Source organism: Egretta garzetta, unplaced genomic scaffold (genome assembly GCF_000687185.1).
Source record: "Egretta garzetta isolate BGI_Z169 unplaced genomic scaffold, ASM68718v1 scaffold4, whole genome shotgun sequence".
NCBI classification, from domain to species: Eukaryota; Metazoa; Chordata; class Aves; order Pelecaniformes; family Ardeidae; genus Egretta; species Egretta garzetta.
This window is the reverse complement of record NW_009259329.1, coordinates 2,656,427-2,667,475: the sequence shown is the minus strand read 5'-3', so window position 1 is coordinate 2,667,475 and position 11,049 is coordinate 2,656,427. Positions and strand designations below refer to the sequence as shown.

At 57.6% G+C, this 11,049-nt stretch overlaps 1 protein-coding gene across 1 annotated transcript in view; it reads left to right on the top strand.

Annotated features, from left to right (window-relative positions):
- POLRMT (RNA polymerase mitochondrial) overlaps positions 1–11,049 on the top strand; it is a 21,873-nt gene that overhangs the window by 3,635 nt on the left and 7,189 nt on the right. The window contains exons 2-11 of the mRNA XM_009636780.2: positions 616–711; positions 1,383–2,047; positions 2,407–2,537; positions 5,317–5,503; positions 5,982–6,131; positions 6,291–6,458; positions 6,800–6,970; positions 7,700–7,939; positions 8,173–8,952; positions 9,492–9,614. Coding sequence (XP_009635075.1) covers positions 616–711; positions 1,383–2,047; positions 2,407–2,537; positions 5,317–5,503; positions 5,982–6,131; positions 6,291–6,458; positions 6,800–6,970; positions 7,700–7,939; positions 8,173–8,952; positions 9,492–9,614 — 2,711 coding nt within the window. The remainder of the gene's footprint in view (positions 1–615; positions 712–1,382; positions 2,048–2,406; positions 2,538–5,316; positions 5,504–5,981; positions 6,132–6,290; positions 6,459–6,799; positions 6,971–7,699; positions 7,940–8,172; positions 8,953–9,491; positions 9,615–11,049) is intronic.

The following is an 11,049-nucleotide window of genomic DNA, read 5'->3' as shown; positions in this document are numbered from 1 at the left end:
GAGCTGGGGCCGTGGGGTCCCGGGGGCCTGACCCCGGCTGTGGGGAAGGAGCTGGGGCCGTGGGGTCCCGGGGGCCTGACCCCGGCTGTGGGGAAGGAGCTGGGGCTGTGGGGTGCCTGTGGTCCCGGGAATCCCCCCAGGTCAGGGTCGGGGGCTGTGTGGATTCCTGGCGTCCTAAACCCTCGACTGGGACAGCTGGGGCCTATGAGGGTCGTTTTGTGCCTTGAACCCCCCTGTAGGGACAGCGACGGGGGCTGTGCATGTCCTGGGGCCTTGTCATTCTCTAAGGATAGAAATGGGGGTCTCTGGGGTCCCGTCACTGCTGTGGTGTCGAGTCTGCCTGCTCTGGGGGTTGTCGAGGTCTTGTCACCCCATGCAACAGAGCTGGGGTTTGTCGTGTCCCTGGGGTCTCATTCCCTCCAAGAGATTAGAGCCAGGGGGTGAGGGGGTGTCCCTGTCACTTGCTGGCACAGAGCCGTCCCCCCCACCTCTGTGGCACTGCTGCTGAGGTTTCTGGGACCTGCAAGCTGGGCTGAGAAACACCAGCCAGGGCGTGGGGCAGTGAGCAGTGTAAGGGGTGAAGCCTGCTCTGAACTCCTGGTCTTTCCACTGCAGGGATCTCATGGAGTGTCCTCAGGAACTACTCCTCTGCCAGTGCCAAGGAGAAGGCGAGGAGAAATGTCGTCTGTGAGAGGACGGAGCTGCTGGAAGGTGAGTCTGGGAGAGCTGTGGCAGTTTCCCTGTTCAGTGTCCAGGAGGTTTACTAGGAGTCTTCCCATGCTGTGCAGCCATAAAGAAGATATTTGGGACTGGAAATACTTGTAGCCTGGACAAGGATGTGGGGCTTCCTATGGACTTGATGGCCTCCCTAAGCAAGTTCTGTCCTGGTCCAAGGACCTGGAGGCCCGCCCTACCCACAGGGAGCATTGAGTTGCTGTAAAACGCAGGGTGGTCTTAAGGGATGGTAGAAGAGTCCCTCCAGGGCGTGCGAGGGCCCTGCAGACTGACCTGGAATGTGCTCTGGCTTTGGGCTCTCTGCCCAGGTGAGATGAGGCCATGAGGTCCTCAGAGAGAGGCCCAGGGAAGTGACGAGACAGCAGGTTAGACAAGCGTGAGCTGGTGCTTTTTCCCTTGCAGTGACTTTAGGTTCCCTGGGATGCTGGGGTGGGCCACAGCATATGGGTGGATCCCAGAAAGACAGCGGTCAACACAGCGGATTGTTGGGAGTAGAGCTGGCCAGGGAGGACAGAAGTCCTTGTGTGGACCCTCCTTTCTTGAGCATGTTCCTGGGTACTGCCGGAGGCGAGGTCCTAGGGTAGGAGAGAACCTTCTGCCGTGCCTTGGGTCTCTTCACCTCTCCCTGGCTGTGTGTTTCCCCGCAGTGCTGAAAGCTCGAGTGAAGCAGCTCCAAGCCAGTAATGTCCCGGAGGTGATGGTCAACAAAGTGGAGCTGGCCCCGCTGGGGAATGACAAGTACCAGGACCCGCTGCAGAAAGTGGTGGCTCCCAGCCCTGCAGAGGACCAGCTCACGCCCAGGGGAAGGGATGAGAGCCCGGCCCAGCCCAGGAGCTGGGTTGAAAAGTTGAAGAAGGAGATGTACATCCGGCAGCTGAAGGTGGAGCGGAAGTTATCCATTGCTGCCTCCAAGCTGGCTCTGGAGGGCCAGGCCAAGGCCAAACCAAAGGGCAAGGTGAAGGCTAAAGCTAAAGCCACGAAGCAACTGAAGAACCCAAAGGCTAAAGTGGCTGCTGCCTGGAGCCAGAGCCATGTTGGCCCACGTGGTGTCTATGCCCACAGCAAGCCCAGGGTGGCAGCAGCGAAGAAGGTTGCAAAGGTGCAGAGGTCTCAGAGGGTGCGGGAGGGCAAGGACAGCAGCCAGTACAAGATCCTGCAGCAGACCATCCAGTCCAACCTTGAGTGCTTCCTCTTCTTGCAGCAGCCAGAGGAGGCTGAGAGGTTCCTTCTCTTGTACCACAGCTCCCCTGTGAAGAGAAGGCTTTTGAATGTCAATGCATACAACATCGTGATGCGTAGCTGGGCGAGAAAGGTACCGAGCTGGGGGCTGCTGCCCTGGTCTGGCTGTCAGGTTTTCTGGGTGGGAGAGGGGGGGTTGGCTCAGGAGGAAGAGCCTCACACTTGTAGAAGCAGTGGTCACGGTTTTATCTGTGTTTGTCACATCTGCCTTCAGCAAGCATCCAAGGAGAGCTTGGCTTCTGCTGAAGGGGACGGAGCTGATAGGAAGCCACCAAATCAGGCTGCTGATCCCTGTGAGGTGGCTTTGAGGGGAGGAAGGGGATGGGGCAGGATGGATGTGGCTAAGTTTGAACAGGAGCAGAGGGGTGTGAAACTGTGACTTTGGGCTGCTGGTGTCTGTGTTCACAGCCCCCCTTCCCTTCTCATCCGCAGGGCTGCTTGCAGCGCATCAACCGGCTGTTTTCCATGCTGGAGTCCATCGGCCTGCAGCCCAGCCTGGACTCCTACGCGGCAGCACTGGAGTGCATGGGCCGCAACCAGTCATCTGCCAAAGCCATCCAGGGGTAATGCACTTCACCTGCCGCAGGGTGCCATTGAGCCTCGGGCAGCATCTCCACGGCCTGCCGCTGTGCTGGGAGAACTGGGAGCTCGCTCTGGGGAGGAGATGCACTGGCCAGGAGTCGGAAAGACTTGCCCCTGCTGGGTGCATGTCCAGATGCTCTGACCCGCTTCTTGTGGCCAGATTTAGGGGCAGGCAGGGCTCCGGCAGCGGGCACTCCTTGCCACCCCCAGCTGCTAGGGAGTTTGTCTGAGATCTTGCAGACAAAGGAGATGTAGGAGGTGAAAATAACCTTGCTTCTGGCCAGGGCTGCGTCTGCTGCTCGCAGAGCAGCTCTCTGGGTTGGGAGCAGCCTCTCTCCAGCCAAGTACTCCTTGGTTCTGCACCCATCCTGAGGATCTCTCTCCTGCTGGCCCCTCCGTCACTGCCCAGTAGGAATGGCTTCCCCATTCGTATTTATGGCACCTCCATGGCGTTTGCCCTTCCTGGTGGGCTCAGCCAACAGCTGGTTTTGCAGGGTGCCAGCTCTCTGGAGGAGTCTGATCAGGAGATTCAGCTGGACTTTGTGGAGTGTAATGAGCAAAATAAGTGTGAGACCCAGAGCGAGGAGCTGAAGTAGCCCAGTGTGATCCCAGCAGGCTGGGTCCAGGGGCAGTGCTTGGGTCTGGTAGCACAGCCAGCTGCCTTGCCGGAGGATGGAGAAAGCTTTTTGGTGATCTCCTAATGCTGCACAAACCCCCCTGGGTGGTTTGGGGGTTTATCACTGGCCTCATGTGTCCCTTGGCTAGCTAACAAGTCCTAGATGCCTCTGAGTGAATGTCTTCCAGTCAGCTGCTTTAGAAGTGACTGGCATTGACTTCCCTGCCTGGGTGCGTGGGTGTTGCATCAGTACCTGCAGGGCTGTCCACAGGCAGATGCTTACAGCACAGCTGCATGGATTTGTCAACCCCAAGCCTCATTGGGGCGGGTGTGTGTTTCCACTCAACTCTTTCTGTTTGCTGGCACTGTGCAGGGGGATACAAACTCTCATTTCCCTTCCTCTCCTAAATGTGCTTTCCCAGTTGGATGCGCAGCGACATGGCCTGGAGCGCTGAGCTGGTGCCGGGAGCAGGCAAGATGGGAGCTGTTCCTTGCTGTGCTCCCAGACTGCAGGGTCCCCTTGAGGGTTAGAGGTGGGAGTTGCTTGTTTTAACTGAGCTGCTGCGGGGTAGTTTTGGGAAGAGTGGGTCTGCAGAGATGTAGAGCTGCTCCTCACCAAAGCTCCTGTGTGCTCCCGAACATACCAAAGCGCAGCCAGGGCGCACGCAGCAGCAGGCTCACAGCGTGCTGCAGTTCTGGCTCAGGGCGCTGCTGGTCACCTCTTGGGCTTTTAATGCTTTCCCAGAGCTGCCAGGGGCTCCCTCCTGCCCATTTTGCTTTCTGTGGCTGTGGGGGGCCTGGCTGGTGCCGTTGTCACCCGGGTCTGCCTGTCCTCCCTCCAGTGTCACCAGGCATGGGCCAGGCCAGTCAGCAGGTGGGGCTCTGGGCTCTGCTGTGCCCCGGATCCCGGCTCCAGCCTGGCAGAGCTGGGAGGGTGCGGACCCGCAGCATCCTTGGTGGGGCTGGGGAGTGGGAGGTCTTGGTGTGTGCAGGGGATTCTGGTCCCCAGCAGCGATGGGGGCTGCAGGGAAGAGAGCTTCCTCGCAGGCGCTGTTTACCACAGTCCCCTGCCCCTTTGCCCGAGCTGTAACCAGCCCCGTGGGTTCCTTTCTGCTGCCTCGGGCTGGAGGGGAGAGCAGGGTTATTTGAGGGGGAAGGAACCTGCATCTTTTTGCTCGGTCTCACAACGGCAGTGGAGCTCGGTCTCCCTGCCCCAGTGTGAAGGTGAAAGCTGCCTGCTCGGCAGAGGTGCGGGCTGGAGGGGTGGATAATTGATCGCTGTAACCTGAGGCGAGTGACCTTGCTGGGACGGCTGTGCTCTGGAGGCAGCTCCCATCCTAGCAGCTCCTCCAGCCTTGAGAGCTGTCTCCTGGCTGTGTGTGGAGGGCAGGGAGAGCTCCCGTGTCCCTGCAGGACAGTGTCCTGCTGCTAGGCTGCCTGACAGCCATGGTCTTGGTGGACTGAGGCATCTGCCTTGTGTGTATTTCCCAGTTATGCCCATTTCTGTGCTGTTCTCCCCCTGTCTGGGGCTGGGCAGACATCAGTGCAGTCAGGCACAAGTTTCCGCAAGGCTTTCAGCGGTTGCTTTGAGGAGCTTGCAGGAGAAGGGAAGAGGCATCCCAGGGGCACATCTCTCTCCCCAGGGCTCTCAGAGCTTTTCCAATGAGTATGAGAGGTCACAGCCTCCTGCAGCAGCCCTGGCATGAAGGGTGGCACAGAGAAAAGCTGCTGGGAACCTTCTGGCATGGGGAGGTCCCACCAGCCCTCCTGGAATGGTGTGGAGCCGTTTCAGTCTCCTGCCTTACGCTCAGAGCTAATTCTTGGTGGGTGCCAGCCCCCAAGCACTGCTTTGGGAGAGGGCTCTTTTGCTCTTGTGGCTGCCAGGGATTTGGGAGGGGTGGCTCTTTGTCCTGTGGTGCGTCTCACATACCAGACAATGCTGTTGAGGTCATGAGCGAGGCAGGAAAAGCCTGATATGGTCAAGGCTTTGGATCCTCGAAAGGGGTCACCCACATCTGTCTCCTCTTCTCTGTGCTTAGTCTTCTGCTTAAAAACTTTGTTCCCTGCCTCATCATGTGCTGTTTTCTGTCTAACACGCACAGTCCCTGTGAATGATTAAGCCTATCTTATCTGCCCCTCTTCAGGTGTTTGCAGAAGCTGAAGAACGATGGCTTTCACGTGGATGAGCTCTTCCAGAAGTGCCTGTTTGAGGAAGATGAGAAGGAGAAAGTGCTGAGGGCCATCAGGATTGTCCAGCCCAACTACCAGCTGCCCCCTCCGCCCACCCCCCAGACCTGCAAGTCCTCTCTGCTCCAGGATTTCTACTCCAGAGTAAGCCACAGAGCTCAGGGATGTCTCTGCAGCTCAGAGAGGTGCTGGAGCTGGCCAGATGGTGTTCACAGGTGCCCTGAGGTCCAGCCCAGGACTGTAATATGGGAAGAACTTTTTAGCCCAATCTCTGCTCAATAGCCCGTGCAATCCTCAGGCCCTCGTTGTGAGGACGTGAGTAGCCTTACCAGCAGCCTTAGAGAGGAACAGAGCAGCTGAGGGCTGGTGGGGAGCTGGAGATGACCTTCATGCGCTGGAGGGGGTGCCTGGGGGGGATGCTTGACCATGACACAGGAACAAAACTCTGGAGAGGCACGTTACTCCAGACTCACGAGAGACCTCAGACCTCTGGACGCAGAGGTCCCGGAAAGGTGCCTTCTGCAGGGACTCATACCACGTGCCTCTTGCGGGGAAGCTGGGAGAAGGAACGCATCTTCTCTTCCTCTGGCTTTTGGCACTTAATGTCTCGCTCTTGTTGCAGGAGAAGATGGTGTCATACCCCAAGCTGGATTTCTCTGTGCAGGAGTTGAAGGAGCGCTTTCAGCAGCAGCTGGAGATGGAGGTGGACAACACTATAACCATCGAGTCAGTAGAGTCAGCCAAACCTCTGACCCCGCAAGCCATTAAAGCGGTAAAGCTCAGGGAGACTGGGGGCTGCACGTCTGGAGGGAAGGGGGGCAGTTCAGCTCTCAGGGCCTGGATGCAGGGATCGGTGGCATGAAGAGGGGGGCAGCTCCCTGGTGACACACTTTCACCTCAGCATTATTATCTTGCTTCCATTTCTGTGTAGCGCAAACTGCTGGACACCCTTCGTTCCCAGTGGCATGGCTCCATTCTCCAGGCCCTCCAGAAGTCAAAGCACAGCATGTCCAAGCTCAAGATGGTGTCGGGGTACAACATTCTGTACCCCTACCTGTGCCTGCTGCCGGATGAGGAGTATGTGGGCATCATGCTGCAGGTAGGACCCTGCCCTCACAGAGCCACAGGAATGGGGCTGCCCGGATGGCCATAGGGCTGCCACAAAGCACTGATGTCCTGCTCAGGCCAGCAGAATCAGAACACAAGTGTCAAAGTTTTCCCAGGTTATTCAGTGCAGGCTCTGTCTGCTCCCTGTGCTGAGCAGCCAGAGAAGCCCCTGCTCTGTCCCAGCCATGTTTCCTTCCTCATCATCTGCTCAGCTTCACGGGAATCAGCATCTTTTTGTGCTCGCCACACAGTGCTTTAACTCCTGCTTTGTCTCTCTGCTCCGTCTTTCCGTTCCTCCCTCCTTAAGACCCTTTTTGCCTTCCCCTCTCTCAGATCCTCAACTCCCTCTCTCCACAAGGAGAATCCCTGGCTGTCTTGGCCAGGGACCTGGGCTCCAAAGTCTACAACAGATACATCACCCAGAGGAAGCTGCGCAGCCGCCAGCTGGAGAAGGTGCAGGAGGTCTATGAGGGCTACATCCACCTGCTGGCAAAGGACAGCCAGGTAGGAGCACCTGGGAGGGGGAGGTCCTGGGGCCTGCAGGTTACAGAGCGAGGGGCGAGGCAGTTTGTCCACCTCCTCACAAGCACAAGGTCCAGGGTCTGTGAATCTGCTGCTGCAGAGGCCACCAGAACCAGTAAGGTCCCATCTAGCACTTGGCAGCCCCCCTGCCACATGGCAGCAGGCGGGTCGATTCTGGCATGGCAGTGGGCATTTCTGAGCCTGAAGGTTTTAAATCAGCAGAATTGATCCCTTGGAGCCAGGCGTCCCGCGGAGGAGAGCTCTGGGGCTTGGGGAGGGTGTGCTTTGCAGGGCAGGACAGGGGGGAGAAATGGGCCAAGGCCAGCAACCTGGGCAGCTCGAGGGCTGGATGAGCAGGTCATTCCCAGAGCTGTGTGCTCATGGCACGGCGGGGAAGCCGGATCTGCAGCCTGGGAAGGAGGGTGAGGATGGTGTGGATACAGGGTGACAGCACAGGGATGTGGCAGGAGGAAGGGCTTTGCAGCTCTGCTGGCCTGGCCTGCAGCAGAAGCAGGTTCTCACTGTTGGGGTTCCCCCAGCCATGTCAGCAGTCCTTCCCCAAATACCCCCACGTCAGGGAGGACCTCACAGGGACACAGAGACAGGAGTGTCCTTCTCAGAGCCACATTCCAGGTACAGAGATCCCATCCAGCAAATCCCCTGGGAGCTGGCCCCTCCAGCTGACACGATTTTTCTCCTTCCACCTCACAGCCTGACGAGTACTTGCCACGGGAATATTGGGAGAAGCTGGTGATGGAAGCAGGCTTTGGGCCTTCCCTGAACTTGAAGGACTGCAGCTGGCCGTACATGCTCCTCATGCGCCTGGGCATGCACATGCTGGAGCTCCTGGTGAAGGCTGTCAAGGTGCCCAGGAACATCCTCAACCCTCGCCTGGAGCCCAAGCTTATCCCCGTCCTCTACCACATCTACTCCTTCCACAGCAGCTGGCAGGTGAGCCTTGTCCTGGGAGCTCTGGGACTGTGCAGGTCACCTCTTCATCAGAACCAGGCCCTTGCAAGGTCCGTTTCCCTCCCTGCTGCCTTTCCTGCTCAAGGATGCTTAGAGGAGCCTCTGGTTCTCTGTGGATGGTGTCAGTACTTAGCATGGCTGCCTGACCACACACTCTTCCACTCCAGCCCCAATCCTCTCCTGCTGACCTTCATATCTCTCATTCTCCTCTCCAGGTTGGGCTGATAAAACCCCATCCCATCTTCTCCCAGATTGTGTCAGATGCTGCGGAGACCTTGCTGACCTTTAACTCCTCTGCCATACCTATGCTGTGCCCCCCGGTACCCTGGACCTCCCCCCACTTCGGTGCCTTTATCCTGAATGACACCAAGCTGATGCGTTTTGTGGATGGGGTCATCCAGCACCAGCTGCTCCTGGAGCAGTGTCCTCCGGTGAACCTCCACCCCGTGCTGGATGCCCTGAACCAGCTGGGCAACTGTGCCTGGAAGATTAACCAGCCAGTGCTGGATATCATCATTTCCATCTTCAATGACAAAGGCAATGAGAAGCTGGACATCCCACCGCCCATCTCTGAGGCCCCCAGGCCTTCCGCTGCTTCCAGCAATTCCTCTGCCTGGAACAAGTCCCAGAAGCACGAGCTGTTGCTGTGCAAGAAGAAGGCGGCTGAAATGCACAGCTTGCGCATGGATGCTCTCTATAAGCTCTCCATTGCCAACTACGTCAGGGACAAGGTGTTCTGGTTTCCTCACAACATGGACTTCCGAGGCAGGACTTACCCATGCCCACCTTATTTCAACCACCTCGGTAATGACGTCACCCGGGCCATCCTGCTTTTTGCAGAGGGAAGGCCACTGGGGCCCAAGGGCCTCGACTGGTTGAAGATCCACCTCATCAACCTCACGGGGCTGAAGAAGAAGAACGCCTTGCAGGAGCGGCTGGAGTACGCCAATGAAATAATGGAGGAGATCCTGGACTCGGCTGACCACCCGCTGACGGTCGGTGGGAATGGCTGGCAGGGCTCTGCCTGCTCTTTGGGTAGAGTGGTGGGACCCTGAACTGCGGGGGAATAGGGTGGGCTCCAGGAGCCTGCAGCTAGCCCCAGGAAGGTCGGGAGGTTCCCCTTCAGTGACCGAACTGAGAAGCAGGGAAGTTCATCTGTGGTGGAGTCCAAACAGGACTTGTCCAAATATGCTGAGCAAAAAGGGGATCAGTGTTGTCTTTAATTTCAGAGGACACTTAACCATTCCTCTTATTTAGCGCAGCTTCTAGAAAGTAAAATGGAAATCAAATAAATTTTGAAACAAATGTTTTGAAAGAAAAGGCTTTGAGAGGAAAAAGGGAAATAAAGTATTACAGAGTTTCCTAAATAACCCATTTCTGTGTGAAAACACGATGAAATATTAGGGAGATGGCAGCATGGTGGGAAGAGGTGCCTTGCCCAGTATCTCCCGAGAGCACAGGGGCTCCTGCCTCTGCTTTGGGGTGCCACAAGAGCACTGCCTGCTCCTACTGGTGTGCGCTTTTGTTTTCCCAGGGCAGGAAGTGGTGGATGAACACCGACGAACCCTGGCAAGCCCTGGCGTGCTGCATGGAAATCGCCAAAGCCTCGCGGTCCCCGGATCCGGCAGCCTACATCTCTCACTTCCCGGTCCACCAGGTGGGTGCCCAAGGGGTCTGCATGGCCCATGTGGCTGAGCAGGGGGAGGAGGATGGGCAGGACAAAAAGCTCAGGGCAGAAGCATCCCAGGCCTCCAGTGCTGCATTTACTATGCCGTGTGGCCAGGCTCTCTTGAGAATGGGAATGCAGTCTACAGGCATCTTGGCCTGAGAACTCCAGTAATTTGCTGCTGCACGCAGCCACTAATGAGCCAGTACAGTTAAGTGCTGCTTTGCTTCCTTTGGCTGGAGCAGAGCCTGTCTGGGAGATCGCTGTCAGCTGCCCGCAGGGGGAGAGCTGAGCCAGTCTTACCTTTTCCAGGACTGGAAAGCAGCCCGACCCTGGCTGGGTGGGACGTGGCATGGTGTGTGGTAGCACCTGCCCACCTGAAGTGCCTGGGGCTGTCCTGAGTCTTTGGGGACCTTTGCTCTGCTCCTGTTCTGAGGCTGGAGCCAAGCAGCTCTGCGGGAGCGAGAGATGGGAGGCCTGGACCTCTGCAGAAGGGCAGGAGGGCAGTCCCCCGCATTCAGTGACGTGGCTGTTATTCACCGCATGCCCTGTCCCTGCTTGGTCCCAGATGTGCCCACACTCTGAGCAGGACAAGTGCAATCGCTCAGGTGCTGCTCAGCTCTGAAGGCATCTGTCCTTCCCGGCCATTCCTGTCCTTCCTGGCCGGAGAGAGGAGCCAGGCAGCCGCTCCTGTTAGCCAGCACTCAGCCCTTTCTCTCTGCTGCGTTCCAGCAGATCTGCAGCTCCCTGCAGCCGCTGCCCAGCCAGCTATCTGTCTGCACTGATAAATCCCCTTGCTGCATGGGAGACAATGACTAATTGTTTTCCTGGTGAGAGGGGTTTGCTCATTTATCTCGTTAGAAGATCAGATGGCTCTAATGAAGTCAGGGGGGGCTGGCGAAGCAGTGCATACTCTACCAGTAGCGATGGTCTGGAATATGTATGAGACCATCTAAACTGATACTGTTATGACAACAAAAGATCAAGAGGGCAGTTGGGGGGTGTGGAGGGTGCCGTTAATGAAATTCAAGCAAGGACTTCTTCTGGAGGGCACCCGGTTCTCTTTGCACCTGAGTCATCAGCGCTTGGTTAATAAAGGCAGCTCTGCTGCGGCGGAGCCCTGTCAGTTCTCTGCTCTGCAACTTGCTGCACTGCAGGGGGTGGGGAGGAGGAGGAGAAGAGGAGAGGAGGGTTGATCCTGCCAGCAGCTGCAGGCTCCCTTTGACGGGGCAGAGCCCAAACACGGGAGGAGCAGGGTTGGTCCAAAGCAGCAGCACATCTGCGAGAAGCGTTTCTGCTGGTGCTGTTTGGGGAACAGCAGGACCTTCCCATGCCACCAATCAGGTCCTGCCTGTCTCATCCAAGCTGATCTCGGTCCCAGGAGGGCTGTCAGGGCAGCCGCTGCGACAGATCGGTTGGGGGGCCT